At 38.2% G+C, this 17,190-nt stretch overlaps 1 protein-coding gene across 10 annotated transcripts in view; it reads right to left on the bottom strand.

The window, feature by feature from the left end:
* Positions 1-17,190, bottom strand: part of EML5 (EMAP like 5) — a 159,792-nt gene that overhangs the window by 4,168 nt on the left and 138,434 nt on the right. For 8 of the 10 annotated variants that reach the window (XM_087448076.1, XM_087448080.1, XM_014784479.2 and 5 more), the window contains 8 exons: positions 9,340-9,513; positions 8,180-8,388; positions 5,901-6,058; positions 4,570-4,684; positions 2,654-2,842; positions 2,306-2,478; positions 1,008-1,170; positions 581-684 (listed from right to left, as the gene is read on the bottom strand). In XM_087448076.1, the coding sequence (XP_087304202.1) occupies positions 581-684; positions 1,008-1,170; positions 2,306-2,478; positions 2,654-2,842; positions 4,570-4,684; positions 5,901-6,058; positions 8,180-8,388; positions 9,340-9,513 (1,285 nt within the window). Of the gene's footprint in view, positions 1-580; positions 685-1,007; positions 1,171-2,305; positions 2,479-2,653; positions 2,843-4,569; positions 4,685-5,900; positions 6,059-8,179; positions 8,389-9,339; positions 9,514-17,190 lie in introns of those variants that run through there. The other 2 variants (XM_087448082.1, XM_087448083.1) reach the window with 2 other exon arrangements.

Raw genomic sequence — 17,190 nt, 5'->3', positions numbered from 1 at the left:
CCCTCCCCACCTTTTCTTAATGAAATTTTATAATTATAAGGGTTTATAGATTAAATAATGCTTTAAAAATTCAATTAATACGTTATGAGAGCTGACAATTTTTAAAATTAAAAGCAATGCTTATGCTATAGAAATTTGATGGCATTTTTCATTTTCATTGACTAAAAACATGGATACTCATGGTTACCTGTTACATCGCCAGCAAATTTTAACAAATTTATAAGGATTCATTTCTAACAGCTGCAAGATAGCACTCTTAGAGAAGTAATATGATTGCCCAATATATGTTTTTATTGTCTTATTAAATCTATGTTAAGGAAAATATCAGCATCTTTAAAGTCATAACTTTGATTTTCTTTCTTGAAAAGAACTGAGAAAGCATGGAAATATGTTCAATCACAAGGGGTCCCAGCATGAGCATATCATTCTCCTCTTAAGAAGTCAAGATATGGTAATAAAAACTTAAAACTCTATTAGTATTCCCTAGTGCAATGGCTCTAACTGTTCAGAAATAGGATTTTCCAATTTTCCTAACCGACCTTCACTTATTTCTTCCCTTTTGAACATATGAAATGTTTACCTAGTCCATGTAGCCCAAGTAATTCTGTTAATGGCAGCCTGATCCATAAGATGTTTTCCTGAAGGCACTTCATAGACATGCCGTTTATAGCAACCAGTGGAGACCTTTCATCGTATTAAAATGGGACAAGAATTCCATTATGTGAGAGGCAAAATCCAGAAGAAGTTTATAGTATACTAGCAATGTGCTACTTGATATACATTTCTAACATTATTAAGAATGTAAAAGATGACTACAAAAATCTGTTAGAAAAAATGGAGAAAAAGACTGATAAGAATAGGATAGTAAAGAATTAACGCAGAAACAGTGAACAGTAAATAAAGGCAAGAGTTCAGAAGCCCTGGCACTCAGGAGTTTTAAATGCATTCACTAACAAAATGTAAAAGACCCATTCTTGTCAACGGGGTGTATAGTATTGGTATTGTACCTGGAGATATCTGCTGTCTGCAGAGAAGTCCATTTGGATGACAAAGCTTGGAATGTCTTTGCAGTAGCTGATTCTGTTAAGGGTGGGGCCCAACGTTAGGTCGTAAAAGTCCACTGAGTTCTCACTAGAACCCACTGCCAGAAACCGGGAATCGGGACTAAATCTGAATGTAACAAAACATGTGAAAGATGCATTAGACCACATGAACTAGTATAAACATTTAATACCAGTGACTTCCTTTCTAGCTCTCAAAAATAAGTATATGTATGATATGGCCTCGAACAGATTGACCTGATAGACACAACTGATTATGTATATATTTGTGTTACATGAAACAAAAAGCTTTATATTTCACTTCAATTTTAAATGGTTCCTGAATTTTCATCTCCTAATTCCTTTAAAAATACCTCAGTTTTTAAAAAGCCACTAACAGTTACTAAGTTATGTAATTCACTAAGCTAGTCGGGATTCTTTCATCTGGAAAGATTGTGGCTTAATAGCAAAGACCACACACCAGCTTAACTCACCTCAGGTTATTAGATGAAGTGACACTACTCGAAGCTTGGAAGAAGTTATTTTAAAAGACAAATAAAATACTGTTTGCCTAGTGATCACAGGACGTAGTATGGGACAATTCAGTCTTTTGAAAAATGCTCCATGAGTCTTGCTGAGGTACCTTAGGGACACTGGGGGGCTAAGGGAAGCAACCATTACTGTTGTATATACTGAAGTTCTGAGGAAGGTTTCATTTGTAAAACGGTTTTCACTCGTGAGCAGAGTGCATGCCTCTGACAGACCTGGATTCAATAATCACACAGACGTGCTCAGTAAATGGTAGCCTCTGTTAAAATAGGCTTAAGCACTGAAAGCTTCAAGAAAGTTTAAATTAATTCAGATTCTGGGGCACAGCAGATGTTTAATGAATATTAAATGAATGAACTATGTATTCAATTGAGATTATTAAGAGAAAGAAGAGATGTTTGGGGTTATAACTTCAGTCTTCCAGGCTGGCACTTTTGAAGGGCAGATGGGAGAGAATTCCTGGCAGGATGAACTTACTGAACATGTCCAGTGTGATACTTATCAGACATTCCTCGAGTACTTGCTATTATAAGGCACTGTGGTTGGTGCCCAGTGGACTCATAATTTAGCAAGAAGTAAATAAGTATACAAACAGCCATATTTCAGGATATAATTTACAATGTGATAAAATGCTACTGGTACTAAGGACCTTTTTTCAAATGCAAGCTGGGTCATTTAAGAGTATACCAGCAATACTATTCCATTTGTTGACTAACCTGATATCATGGATTGCACATCGTCTATCTCTCTTCTTTCCCCATATTTTTAGAGAGCTCACCAGTAAAATAATAAATTCTCCATTTTTCATTCCAATAGCCACCATGTCCCCTTCAGGGCTATAACACACAGTACGAGCAGCATGTCCCAAATTCACTTTGTTTAACATCTTCTGCATAAGAATCAGAAGAGTCATAGAGAACCACATTAAGTAGAGTACTTGCAAAGTAAACCAATTTCTCCCCCAAATTCTCAACGTAATTCTGAGATAGTTCTTTAAGTGCTAGCAATTTAGGACTTTTCTTCTTAGAAATTCTAACATCTTTAAAAAAATTGTTTGTACCTACTTTATCAGCAATATCCCATAGTCTCACTGTCCCATCTTCCGCAGCAGAAAGGAAAAAATCCCTGGAAGGATGTGTTGCTAGTCCCCATATGGGTCCATCCACATGACCATTAACTAAAATATTACATGCTGCATTTTTCTCTCCAACTTCAATTATTTCAGCATTCCTTGTCCCAACTAGTATCTTGCCCTGAAACACAAGTGGGACCAATGTATTTAATGTAATACAGCAGTTGCTCTTAATAATGTAAGAAAGACCCTGTTGCCTTATATGATATTGTGATTTATAATAAGAAATATATATTTGGTTTTAGTCCCCCTTTTCTGGCATAGGGCTCCTAAAACCCTTAGAATGTCGTAAGTGATGAGACCCACAAAGGTGTCTTTTGTTATGTTAATGAGGTGACTTGGACCCCACCAAAGGATGGGGGCTGGTTGCCAGAAGACTCAACCAAATAATTAGAGGGCTGGAACTTGCAGTCCTACCCTGACCTCCAGGGAGGGGAGGGGGGCTGGAGATCAAGTTCAATCACCAATGGCCAATGATTTAATCAATCATGCCTGTGTAATGAAGCCTCCATAAAAACCCAAAAGAACAGGGTTCAGAGAGCTTCCCAGTTGGTGAACACGTGGAGATGCAGGGAGAGTGGCCCACCTGGAGAGGGCATGGAAGCTCCGCACCCCTTCCCTATGCATCTCTTCCATCTGGCTGTCCCTGAGTTACATCCTTTTACGATAAATGGGTGACCTAGTAAGTACTATGTTTTTCTGAGTTCTGTGAGCCACTCTAGCAAATTAATCGAACCTAAGGAGGGGGTCATGGGAACCTCTGATTTATAGCCAGTCAGAAGTAAAGGTAACAACCTGGATTTGCAACTGACATCTGAAGTCCAAAGAGGGGTCATTGGAACCCCCAACCTATAGACGGTTGGTCAGAAGCACAAGTAACAACCTGGGCTTGTGACTCGTGTCTGAAATGGGGGGTGCAGTTTTGTAGGATTAAACCCTTAACCTGCGGAATCTGATGCTATCTCCAGGTAGATAACCTACTTTCAGGGAACTTTTTGCTTTGAACTAATCTAGTAGCAAGCCAATCATTAGCTCATGCCAAGTTTTCTATGACTAGAGGCACATCTGCATGAGCACTAGGCTGGGTTGCATGTCAGAGTCCACTGCATGTCAGAACTTTTCTCTAAGATAATACACCCGGCTTCTCCAATCATCAAAGTTTTGACTTTGACTATGATATTTTTATTTTATTTTACTGAGGTCATATTGGCTTATAACATTGTGTAAATTTCAGGTGTACACTATTATATTTCAGTTTCCATATAGACTGCCTTGCGTTCACCACCAACAGTCTAGTTTTTATCCAACGACTGATATTTTAGTCTGAAGATCTTCAAAGAGGTGTAAGTGCATTAGGATATAGGAAGAAAGTATTGATTTTAGTTAAAAATAAGTATATAAGCTTAACTAATACTTAAAATACCAACTAAGGATAACACATGTATATAATCTGTAAATACATTGATTGTGAGTGCATGCATGGTAAAAATTTTTTACAGAAATGTGTGTTTTTAAGAAAAATGCAGACAGCTGCTCTAATCAAAATGAGTCAACTGGCAAGGAAATGCAATTCTACCATAGTTGAATTAGCAGATTCAAGAAAACATGGAGGTTTAAATACAGTGCGTGGACGGAGAAGAGCTTCCTATCTTGTGCACTGCAGTGTGCAGAGACTGCATATGTGCCAACAGTGGAACTGCAAAGAAAGCAGCAGGGAAAAGGCAGAGTCAAACCGGGAAGCACCTCCTCCTCTAAGTGTTATTCGTCAAGTTGCAAAGGGTGAGAGAACCACAGGAATAACTGCTCTCTGTTTGCTGCTGCACCGTAAAGGCTCAAAGAACATCTTACTTTGCCTCTGCACACAGAACGAACACAATCTGTGACTTGTCCTGTCTCAAGCCGGAAGGCTCGGCATCGCCTCAGTTCCTGATCCCACAGTTTCACTGCTCCTCCTTCTTTTGACCTAAGTAAATAAGAACCCGAACCAAAATAAGCAATATTGGCTATTACAAATAATTTTTATTGTAAACAAATACTGAATTATAAGAATACAAAAAAGGCCCTGATTATAACTTACTTCTTGTATTCTTCTAAACTTTCTATGGCAATTTTAAGATATACTGTATCTTAGTCAAACATTCAGTTGAAGCAAACTTCATTTTATGAAAATTCATTTTTCTGACATGAGCATAATTTTATTTAGACTCCCCATACACGTATCCTCTCTCTTAGTACTCGATTAAGGAAATGTACAAAATGATTTTTAATGTTAAAAGGATAACAGAAATGTAAGGCTAGATAATAGGATTACAGATGCTATAAAATATATTTTAAGGGCCAAAAGAGAAGCACATTTCTTTTCTACCATTATTATTAAAATATCCTACTGAGACAGATTTAATAGGCTACTAACGAGTAGGGGTGTGCAAGACTAGACAATGTGTGGGAAACACAAGTGTCAAAACATGCCCATGGAACAGAATACAGTCTCCTTTATGTGAAAGGCAAAAACTACCACATTTGGGTTTAACAAGTGTATGTGGGTTCTTTCAATCCTGTATTGAAATGCACTTACTTTTTGGTCATGTATACATTACATTTTAACATGCATATGAATATGTTGGTAGGAAATCAATTATACTATCTGGTTTCTGTTGGAAGATTGAAAATCACTCAGAAAAAGGCCTCTCTTCAGACTTAAATTTTGAGGTCCTGTATTAAACAATTTTATCTTAAGTTTGCCTCAAGCAAAAGCAAACAAGGCAAAGTTTGTTTCTAGCACCCTCTCACCCTTCTCTAATGCAGCAGTATGCATTTCACCCCTTAGTATCCAGTTTGAACAAAAAGCAGGCAGTCAAGACGGCAAAATTTCCCCCATGGACAGGCATACAGATATTAAGAAAATCAATTCTTAACTTGCAGGATAACTACCTCAGAAAAATTATCATCCCAGTTGTTGGACTTTAGATTTCTCTACAATGTGAAAAAATTGGAAGTGATTTAAGACCAGAAATAAGAATCAACAAGAAGGCACAAAAAAGGCAGTAAGAAGCATATAAGGAGAAAAGTCAGAGAAGATAATCCGTATAGCCCAGAAATAAATAGAATAACTAACCACAAACCTCAGGTAGATCACAATGCATAAACATTCAGTAGAGCTGTAAAAAGAAAGAACTCACGGCCTTTCCTTGCCACCAGTCACAATAAGTCCGTCTCGCAGGGTGGTGTACATGGCAAACACAGGCCCATTGTGAGCTCTGGCCACGATTCTACACAATATGTGATCTTTCCACACACAGACATCTCCACTGATGGTACCTGTAAACGTCAAGTTATTCTGAAAAGGAGCGGGGAAGGGGAAGATAAACTCATCAAAAGTTCAAACAGAGTTCAAACAGATGCAATTCTCTATGTGAGTGCAAGCCTGTCTCACCTCCTTTGATACACAGAGCATGGTGTGGTGGGAGAAGAGTGGACTCAGGAGTCAGAAAACCTGAACTTAGCTTTGTCAGCCCCTTTTCTTTTCCAGGTCTGCTGCTTATTAGCTGGAATAACCTTAGACAAGACTTTTAACCTTTATGAGTATCAGTTTTTTCACGTGTAAAATGAGGGAGTTCAGTCTCTAATAATTCTAGTTTATATTGTCCCTTTGGATTGCCTCTCTCTACCTGCCCAAGAAATAACTTAAAGGTCATTAATAACTAAGAATGAAAAAATAATAGGAATAGGAAGTGAAAATAACTTTTTATTAGCTTTGCTAAAGTATTTTGTCATAGAAAGTAGAACTATTATCTATAGCATAAGTTGTAGTTTTTCAGATTTCGCCAACTCATGAAGTTATATATAAAATTAACATTTGCCATGATTTCTTAAAATCAAAGTAGCAAAAGTTAATGCATTTCTGCAGTCAATACAAAATAAGATAAATTTGAGAAGGTAACAGAAGTTTAATAATGCTTTAGATCACTTCGAGATTGCAATTCTGATATAATTCATTTATGCGGAAACTGGAGAAAGCAAATCCTGCATCATGTGCTATTTTCCTCCCATTGTAGCTTCACTTTCAGAGCAACTGGTATAAGATCTTTTGCCAAAAACAATATGGAAAGAACCAATAGGAAAATAAGACTTTGAATTATAATGAAACAAACTGAGATTCTCTTTAATCTTTCTGAGAATACTAGTTTGTAGGTTTAATTTCCCTACAACAATTTAAGGTTACTTCAAATTCCTCAGCATTTATGCTTCTTCTCTATATCCCATATGTGGATAACAACAATTCTATTTGTCAACTAGGTGCATCACTAATTCATGCCTCATCTATGATTAGAATGCAAATGTTTCAAGTGTAGAAACCAGTATTTTACTTCCCCTGCTCTTTCACAGCCCCTAGCATACAGGATACTCAGAGGCGTCAACTAAACGTCAACCCACCTTGTTATGAAATAACACATCCTTACTGATGGCACTGTTGCTTCAAACAGAAAAAGTCAATTATGACTATTTTAATCCTCAAGTTTATTTTCTATTGGGAATGAGCAATTGACTACACAAGGAATTTCATATGTAAAGAAAGTTAATCTACATGGGCAAATTAAGTGCCAGAAGCATTTGAATGTGTGGGTGTTTCTTCTGGAAAGGAATTACTGGTCTTATATTAAGAATTCCCAAAATATTTAACTGAAGTTTGACATGGCATGACCAATATTTTCAATGGTCTTTTTCTCAAAAACACAAGTGTCCTTAAAGGTTCGAAAATTATAATTTTCTTCCTTCAAGTATTACATACCCACATAAACACTTTAGTGAAGAAATCCACTTAGGTTTTTTTGATGCACCAAAGGATTTAAAAGGCTTGGCCAGGGCAGGGTATTAAAGGAAAGATATGTGGATTATAAACCACAAGGCCAGAGGGGATGGGGGCGGGGAGGGAATGGCTCTTGAACACTTTTTCTATTAATACCAGCAATCCTGCTCTCTTGCTTCTTCCCCTGAATGAGAGACACCGGCCCAGAGTACTTCCAACTATGTGATAAACAGTGAGTTAAGATGACAGAAAGCAAAGGAAATCCTAAAACCCAAGTACCACCTTAAACATCTGAAAATTACATTTCTTGATTCATCTTTCTTTTATTCCGACAAATTTTTAGGACCTAGGAGATTTACGGTGACAATTACAAAATTAATGAAGGCTTTTGAGAATGGCAGTGGCCCAAGGACTCAACTGTTTCATCATAATCCTTCCTCATTAATTTTCTTTTCCACTCTGTGATTTCCGAAAGTATCAGATTCTGAAAGATGAAGTACATGCATGACCAGGACATATCTGAATGATTAGTGGATTACAGTGCCATACACACAACATTGATGTGGCTTATGTATCTAAGGCAAGAAAATTCAAGTAGCTTAATTTACATAATTCAAAGTTACACTACCACACGCATTTTAAGAGACATACTGCACCAAACGCAACAGCAAGCATGGTCTGCATCCGGGCATCTTCCAGTGTGCTCAGCAGCCCTTTTTTGCTAAGAAGAGCCCTTCCTGCCAGTGTCCAGAACTTCACATGCTTTACTCCCACAGAGACAAACTGGGAATCTGAATCTGGTCGGAATTCTGCCACAAAAATACGTTGGTTGTGACCAGCTCTGCTGGCGATTTTGGCGCCTGGTAAAAAAGATACAACAAAATTATCTAGATTAACGTAAGAAAAAAGCTAATTTTTATAGGATCTAAGAGTTATTCAAAATATACAGTTCAAAAAACAAATGCTTATAAAAAGAGCGGGTGTGTCCCTTGTACTGCTATCTACCAATCACATGATGTACAATGTAGAGGGTCCTGCTTACATATTTTTGCAAGTGATATGTGTATTTATGGAGAGCTTCATTATCATTTAAGGGGCATTTTAGATTTTAGAAACCATATCTTATTTTTTTTCTCTGCAGCTCTATGAATTTCACTTTTTATAATAGATATGGAACAGAAAAGTTGTGTCTGAAATGTGTTAAGTAATATTGCCCTACCAATCGTCCATTATCACTTACAATGTACTTCATTTCCATTCTTGATTAAGATTCTCGGGGCGGGCCCCGTGGCGCAGCGGTTAAGTGCATGCGTTCTGCTGCTGCCGGCCTGGGTTCGGATCCCGGGCGCACACTGACGCACCGCTTGTCAGGCCATGCTGTGGCGGCGTCCCGTATAAAGTGGAGGAAGATGGGCACAGATGTTAGCCCAGGGCCAGTCTTCCTCAGCGAAAAGAGGAGGATTGGCGTGGATGTTAGCTCAGGGCTGATCTTCCTCACACACACAAAAAAGATTCTCCATAACCAATCAAATAAAAGTTAGCAAAGACACTTATATACATAGTTCATTACTGAAAGAGTAGTAAATCATTTATATTAATAACTTTCACTAATTTATGTTTTCTGAACTTACAGTTTCACTGGGTTTTTAAAGTGGAACACACCTACAATAACACCAACTGTGTATTATGTATCGTGTAGGGCTGTAGTGAATAATGGTTTCAATTACCAAGTTAAGGCAAATATTGAATAGAGAATTCACATTACCTAAGTATTCTTATTTTTAAAAATCACAAAGAAAAAAGAATCCTACCTTCCTGCCATCTCCAAATGGTAACAGTATGTTCTGGGTCTAGTCCCACAGACAGCAAGAGTTTGCCAGTAGCACTGAAGCTGACTGCACACACTCCCTTTGAATGGTAGCATCTTAGTATAGATAAAGTCTGCTTGTTCACTGCATCCCAGATGTGGATGGAAGGGGCTGTAGCTAAATAAAGATAAAATCCAAAAGTTGTAATAGACCTATTACCAGTGTTTCCATTTCTAAGGCTGATGCATACTCATCTCTGAAACATGGAAAAACATGTACCAAAGAAAGACTGTGTACTTAATAAAAAATAGCTCAAAACTAAGACTAAATTTTTAAAAAAGAAAAAAAAGGGAAGAGGAAGGAAAGGAAAGGAAAAAAACACAGAATACTTCTTCAGGCTATAGTTCAAATTGCACTTTTGAGAAAACAGCATTTAGAAAGGCAATGGCAATCACAACTTTAAACAACTCCTCAAAAATAATGCATATTTTAGATACATGTTAAATTTTTATATAATTATGTGGAGAAATACATAAATATTACATAATAATTAAATACCAGGGTATATTCAGTACTTATGTTATCCGAAGGAGAGATGAAAAGCAAATTGAGAAAGCAACAGATAGGAAACCACTTGAATGACCTCAAAAGAAATTTCCAACCATATAGATATCTGGTCAAAAGCTAAGTTCATATCACTTTGTAAGACATAATTTTTTTTTTAAACAGGATTTTATGGGAGAAATAAAGCTGCTAATCTTTTTATTTTAAATGTTTTCTTTGTTTTATAATTTTATTTACTTTTCCCCCCAAAGCCCCAGTAGATAGTTGTATGTCATAGCTGCACTTCCTTCTAGTTGCTGTATGTGGGACGCGGCCTCAGCATGGCCGGAGAAGCAGTGTGTTGGTGCACGCCCGGGATCCGAACCCAGGCCGCCAGCAGCGGAGCGCGTGCACTTAACCACTAAGCCTCGGGGCCGGCCCAAAGCTGCTAATCTTTTTAAAAAATTATATTTGTTGTTATTCACCTTGGGTAGCCGTGTCTACTGCTCAAAAATTTTTCCCAATTCTCTGCATTTTCTAAGTTAAAAAATCACAGCTTTGCATTGTCCTTATGTCATGAACTGCACCCCATGGAAATGAACAGATAAGTCAACTCAGCAGCGAATTCAGTCTCAGAACTTAAGTACTTTTAGTAAGATAATCAAAATACTGAAGTGCATTTGCTTCAAATTATAAATCTGCTACAAATATTGCAAAAATAGAGAAATGTTAAATAAGGCATACTGCCTTAAAATCATTTGATGCAGAAAGAAATTCTGGTCTCTAAAGAAAATATTCTGATAAATTTAGACTATATATTGTATATCATCTACAATTTACAGTATACAATGATACATTAAATCTGACAAGTTCTTCAAAGCAGTTAAAATATATTAAACCAGGAATTTGAGTATCATTAAGTAAAAATTGTTTAAAGATTTATGCAACTGTAAAAAATCAAAACTACGAGGAAATAGACTAAAATTTTACCATAAAATAAAATAGGATATTTATATGTAAAAAATTGACCACAATAATTTAAGTACTGGACTAAAATTAGAATGTTTGTCATTAAATAAAAGTCAAAGGATATGAGGGACTGGTAAACTTAATCTCAATACGGAATTTTAGGTGTTTTAGATCTAAAATGTAAATACATACTGGTAGATCACTCTATAATTTTTGCCAGCGATAAATATTATACACGTCTTCTACAATAGAGAAACATTTTTATATGTTTACAAAAAGCACTTCTGGGCAATCTGTAAACTACATATGCCTAAATGTGATGAGGTAGATAATGGATTTTCAAGAAACATCACTCAGTTCTTTTGTCTCCAAATTTACTATGCCGCAAATTACAAAGAGTTCTATTTAAATAAAATTTAAATAGCAAATTATCTTTTTTTTTTTTTTGTGAGGAAGATCAGCCCTGAGCTAACATCCATGCTAATCCTCCTCTTTTTGCTGAGGAAGATCGGCTCTGAGCTAACATCTATTGCCAATCATCCTCATTTTTTTTCCCCAAAGCCTCAGTAGATAGTTGTATGTGATAGTTGCACATCCTGCTAGTTGCTGTATATGGGACGCAGCCTCAGCATGGCCGGAGAAGCGGTGCGTCGGTGCTCGCCTGGGATCTGAACCCGGACCGCCAGTAGCGGAGCGTGCACACTTAACCGCTAAGCCACGGGGCCGGCCCCGCAAGTTATCTTAAGTAAATTGAATTACTGAGCTTTTCAAACTTTTATAAAAAATTAAACAAGACGGTAAGAAGCTTATACCAGAAATTTGTTTTAAAACATACAGGTATGACTATTATGGGATTGCTGCACATTTAGACTGTTCTAAACTTACACCAGTAACATTACATGACTTAAATCTGTGGAAATTCTCAAGGCATAACTTACTATAGCAAGATTAAATTATGTTATTAAATATATTTTATTTTCTCCTATAATTTGAAATGGTCATTCATTATGCTACAGTAGCATGGCTACCACTCTTTTTTTTTTTTTTTTAGTGAGAAAGATCAGCCCTGAGCTAACATCCATGCCAATCCTCCTCTTTTTGCTGAGGAAGAGTGGCTCTGAGCTAACATCCTGCCCATCTTCCTCTACTTTATGTGGGACGCTGCCACAGCCTGGCCTGACAAGCGGTGCATCAGAGCGTGCCCAGGATCCGAACCCGGGCAGCCAGCAGGGAGCACACACACTTAAGCGCTACGCCTGAGGCCAGCCCCTGGATACCACTGTTATTCCTCCCCTTCCTGTAGGCCACCAGAAATGAGTGCCTAACATGGGCCAGCAAGTTACCGGGGACATTTCATACTTTTTAATCCCTGCTTCTAGGCAGTATGTTTTCACATGAACTCAGGCTCAGAGAAGTTAAGTGACTTGCCCTTAGCCACACACAACTCAGAGCTGGCAGAGCCAGCAGAGGTGTGCTGTCGTCAGTACCCAGGTCCTATTCTTGCTCTTTCCATCATGGCAAGCTATCTCTGGAAAATCAGTCCCACTACCTTTTCATCACCATTCTTGACTCTTACTCTCCAGTATAGAGATTCCTTTAAATTACGAATTGGATCTCATAAGATTCAAAGTTTTAAAGGATATTCTTTCCCCAACCTCCAGTTTGCCTTTGATGCAGCATAATAAAAACTATATTTTAAAACAAAATTTCAATATAGGCCATTAAGTGTGCTAATTGTATTTTGCCCTTTAGTTTCTGGAGTGGACAACTCTTTGCTGTACACCCAGCATCCATTCCCTTTTTCTTTCTTTCTTTTTTTTTTCCTGAGGAAGATCAGCCCTGAGCTAACATCTGATCCCAATCCTCCTCTTTTTTGCTGAGGAAGATTGGCCCTGAGCTAACATCCATGGCCATCTTCCTCTACTTTATATGGGATGCCGTCACAGCACGGCTTAACAAGTGGTGCGTTGGTGCGTGCCAGGGATCTGAACTTGTGAACCCTGGGCCGCCGAAGCAGAGCGCGCACTTAACCGCTTGTGCCACCATGCCACCGCACCTTTTTCTTTCTTAATAAAGCGCCAGTTTTATTCAGGAATCCACTCCTCCCTCATGTAGTGCAAGTGATACAGGGGAAAGACACTGCATGCTCACTGATTAGTTTGAGCACACTGTGATCACACTTTCCCGTACCCCCAACCCCCTCCCACTCCCACTCCCCCACCCCCGACATCAGTGATTTTAGTTCAGTGACCCAGATTTAAGCCAATCAGCACATGGTATTCCCCTAGTGTCGTCTTAGTACAGAGTTTGGCTCATGTCTTAAAATGACTCAAGCACGCTAAAAGGAAGAGCTTTTATGTCATGGATTTGAAAAGGGTTTTTATCCACTTTCCCACTGGATGAAAAAGCAAGGAAGCACGGAACTTTTAACTGCTACTGGCAGTCCTTTTATGACCACAAATGCAATCAGCCTTATGCATGCAGCCAAGGCTGTGGGTGGGAAGTGGAAGAGATGGGAAGCACATCATGGAGCTCCTGATTCAGCAAACTCAGCAAACCAGCCTCCCTCTTCACTCTTGTGTGCTAATAAATTTCCTTATTTTCTGTCGTAGAGGGCACACTGTAGACCACTAAAGTCATTTAATGGACAGCTGACTATTGTGACAAATAGTAATCAAGGCCAGAGAGAGAGCTCTCTCTCTTTGATTTGCCTTAAGGATCAAAAATGTGTAATTCTTAGCTCCTGATACAGAGTCTTAGGTGGGCTGAAAAAGCTTTGTCAGAGACAAAAGATGTTCCCTTAGTGTCTACTCAAAACACATTTAATGTACTCAAATAGTAATTATACCATATCTTTTCTAATACATATATTTACTCTCCCACATTCCTAAGTGACAATTTCAAAACTTTATCCCCCACCTACTTCACCATCTCCTCACTCTCAGCTGATGAAATAGAGAACACAGAAGCCATCAGACAGGAGCTTCCTTCTTTTCCCACTCCCAAACCTACCAGTCTTCTTGCATTTGAACCTATACTCCCTTCATTCCTTATGTCTGTGGATAATTGCTCCCTGCTCAACTATTTCTCCCAAAGTATTCCCCCATTTAATTTATTTTATTTATTTATTTTTTTGTAAGGAAGATCAGCCCTGAGCTAACATCCATGCTAATCCTCCTCTTTTTGCTGAGGAAGACTGGCCCTGAGCTAACATCTATTGCCAATCCTCCTCCTTTTTTTCCCTTTTTCTCCCCAAAACCCAAGTAGATAGTTGTATGTCATAGCTGCACATCCTGCTAGTTGCTGTATGTAGGACACAGCCTCAGCATGGCTGGACAAGCGGTGCGTCGGTGCGCACCCGGGATCCGAACCCAGGCCGCCAGTAGTAGAGCGCGCGCACTTAACCCCTAAGCCATGGGGCCGGCCCCCTCCCCCATCTCATTTAGCCAGCTGCTCAAGCAAAAAATTAACAGCCTGATTCCTCACTTTCTGTTATGCCCCCACATCCACTTCATTAGAAAAGACTGCTGGCTTTACCTTCAAAATATATCCTATATTTGTCTAGTTCTCTCCATTTTCACTCCTATCACCCTAGTCTAAAAATGTCTTTCACTTGGACTACTACAATAGCCTCCTAATTTTCTGATTATTTCTCTTTCCTCTCTACATTCTCAATAGTGCAGAGAGTGATATCCTCAAAGTATAAATTAGGTCACGTCATTCCCTTGCTTAAAGCTCCCCAATGATGAACCCTGCACTTAGCATGAATCCACACTCCTCTCCATGACCTGCAGAGCTCTGCGTGACTGACTCCTCCCTCTCTCTCTAAGTTCACCTCAGAGGCCTTACTCCAGTTACACTGACCTTACTGTTTCTTGATCCCGCTTTAGGGCCTGCATAGGAAAGAGGTAAGGTTACTATCATTAGAAGGGCCTGCTTGCTGGGCTAGCCCTTGGCTAGTGTGTAAGAATTTGATTTTTGAAATGTTCCCTATGTTGATAAGGTTGTTTTGTCCACCTGGGGCACTGAATACCTGCTTTCTTCTGGGAGCATAATACTACAGTAGCTGTGGCTTTGTGCCTATGTGACCAGCCCCCAGTAAAGACCCCGGTCTCTGAGTCTTAAGTGGACTTCCCTGGGCAGAAACACTGCACCTGCATTGCTGCATCGGAATACTGGTGGAGGAAGCAGGTTCTGTATGACCCCTGGGGCAGTGTGTTGGGGGAGACACAGAAAGCCTGTGCCTAGACCCTCCACACTCCACCTGATGTGTCTTTTTCTCTTGCTGATCACTGTAATAAGCTATAGCTCTAACTGTCTCAGCGTCCTGTGACTCCTTCTAGTGAATCACTGAATACGTGGGTGGTCTTGGGACCCCCAAAACAGGCCTCAGCCCAGAGCCCCCAGATCACCTCTCAGATATCATTTTTTTGTATAATTCATGGCCTAGCTAAATGTTACCATCTCTGAGAAAATAAACATTTTGTTTCATTGCCATCACCCTGTTTGTTGTTTTTATCACATTTATGACCATCTCAGATCATGTTATTTTAAAAAATTTACCTATTTATTGCCTGTCTCCTTCTAGAGCAGGAGTCAGCAAATTTTTTCTGTAAAGGGTAGATAAGAGGCAAAATTGAAGATACTAGGCAGGTACTTGTGTAACGATAGAAAAAAATTTCCACAAATTTTTTATTGATAAAATTCATTGAGTGAAGATTTTTATAAATATTTTGGGGTTAATAATTCACTTTTAGTGGGTTCAGAGTTCTTTATCATCAAAATTGACTACAAATGTTCGTCTGTTAATGATGATCTGTAATAATTTTACACATTTCAACTTTGAAAATGCCTCACATAGGTACTGCCAAATACAAATACCAATCCATAAGCATATGATTTTAATTGAGCATATTAATCACTTGGAAGACATTTAGTTCTGTTAGGGTCTTGTCTCAATATTTGTCTTTTAGCATGTATTACATTACAGAATAATCACTTTAAATTGAAGGTTGGGGGAAGTTCCTCAATTGTATAGTTAATTTTGAAATATGGAAATTTTCTTGGCACTTGCATTAAGATCTGAAAAATGCTGCTGGAACTGTAGTTTGAGCCCAGAAAATATATTTGCTGCAAATCTGTGTGGGAATGGGAATCTTGCTTCTTGTTTTAATTTTTGACAGTATGGGAAGTGTATAATGCAGTTTGGCATTACCTGTGATTCAAATACTAGATGTCATCAAATGACTTTACCACAGTATAAGTCTCACATATAAGAACCTCAATTGTAATTTCAGGTTGAATTCATTAAGCAACATTATCAAGCCTGCAGCAAAAACTAATTTACAAAGCCATTCAGTTTTCCATAATAGAGACTGAGGACAGCTCTTCTCATTCAGAAAAATTTCAGTCTTGGCTCTGAGCTCCAAAAACTGCAATGAAACTTTACTACCGCTAAACCACTGAACTGCTGTGGGGATAGGGTAAGTCAGGATATTCGGCCTCTGTTTCTAACATAAATTCACGGAACTGATGATGGTTAAGTCTATGAGAGCAAATGAAGTTAACTGCTGACTCTCAGTAACAAAATACTGAGGCTCACTAACGCATGAGAGATTGAAATATTTTCCACAGACTACCTGCTGATTAATAACACAACAAATAACCATAGACTTTAAATCCCTTAAATTTCAATAAGCTTCGTAAACTTAACCAACTATCCCTTTTTTCTGCTCCAGCTCCACACATATTTTTACCGCCATCAGTTGTAATACATCTTAACATATTCCACTTCAGGTTGTACTGAATTAATAATTCCTTAACTTCTTTGAAAATAGTATCTTTTGTAGTAGTTCCAAGGAGATTACTCATAGAGGCTATATCTTCAGTCACTTAAAAGACGGCACTGATTCCTCAAATAAACAACTGGCAACATTTCTCAACCAATCAAGAGCCAAGGGAAACCATTCAAAATCATTTGTCTCCTTTTTTTTGTCTTGTTTTTAACTATTGATGCTGTTCCCAATGTCCTCAACTCTTTTAGCAACAGTTTTTCCCCAAAAGCTAACAGTCTTAAGTTTATTTTCCCTGAACACATGTTTGCTGCAATCAAACATGACTTATTTAACTCAAGTCAGTAAACAACTTTTCTTGATTGGCTAACAAATGAACCACTGAGAAACTTACTTTGGTTGTAGCCTCATTTTATTTTTTATTTTTGTGAAGAAATTCTGTTGTGATGATATATTCTGTTTTAAATTTTCTAATTTTTCTGATTGTTTGCTTTCCTGTGAGTTGAGAATCTTGTGATAAAGTTTAGTATGAAAATGTTGACATATATTG

Source organism: Ceratotherium simum, chromosome 24, assembly GCF_057802395.1.
Source record: "Ceratotherium simum simum isolate JZ-2026a chromosome 24, ASM5780239v1, whole genome shotgun sequence".
NCBI lineage: Eukaryota > Metazoa > Chordata > Mammalia > Perissodactyla > Rhinocerotidae > Ceratotherium > Ceratotherium simum.
Note: the sequence above shows the minus strand (reverse complement) of the source record. Positions and strands in the feature narration are given on the sequence as shown.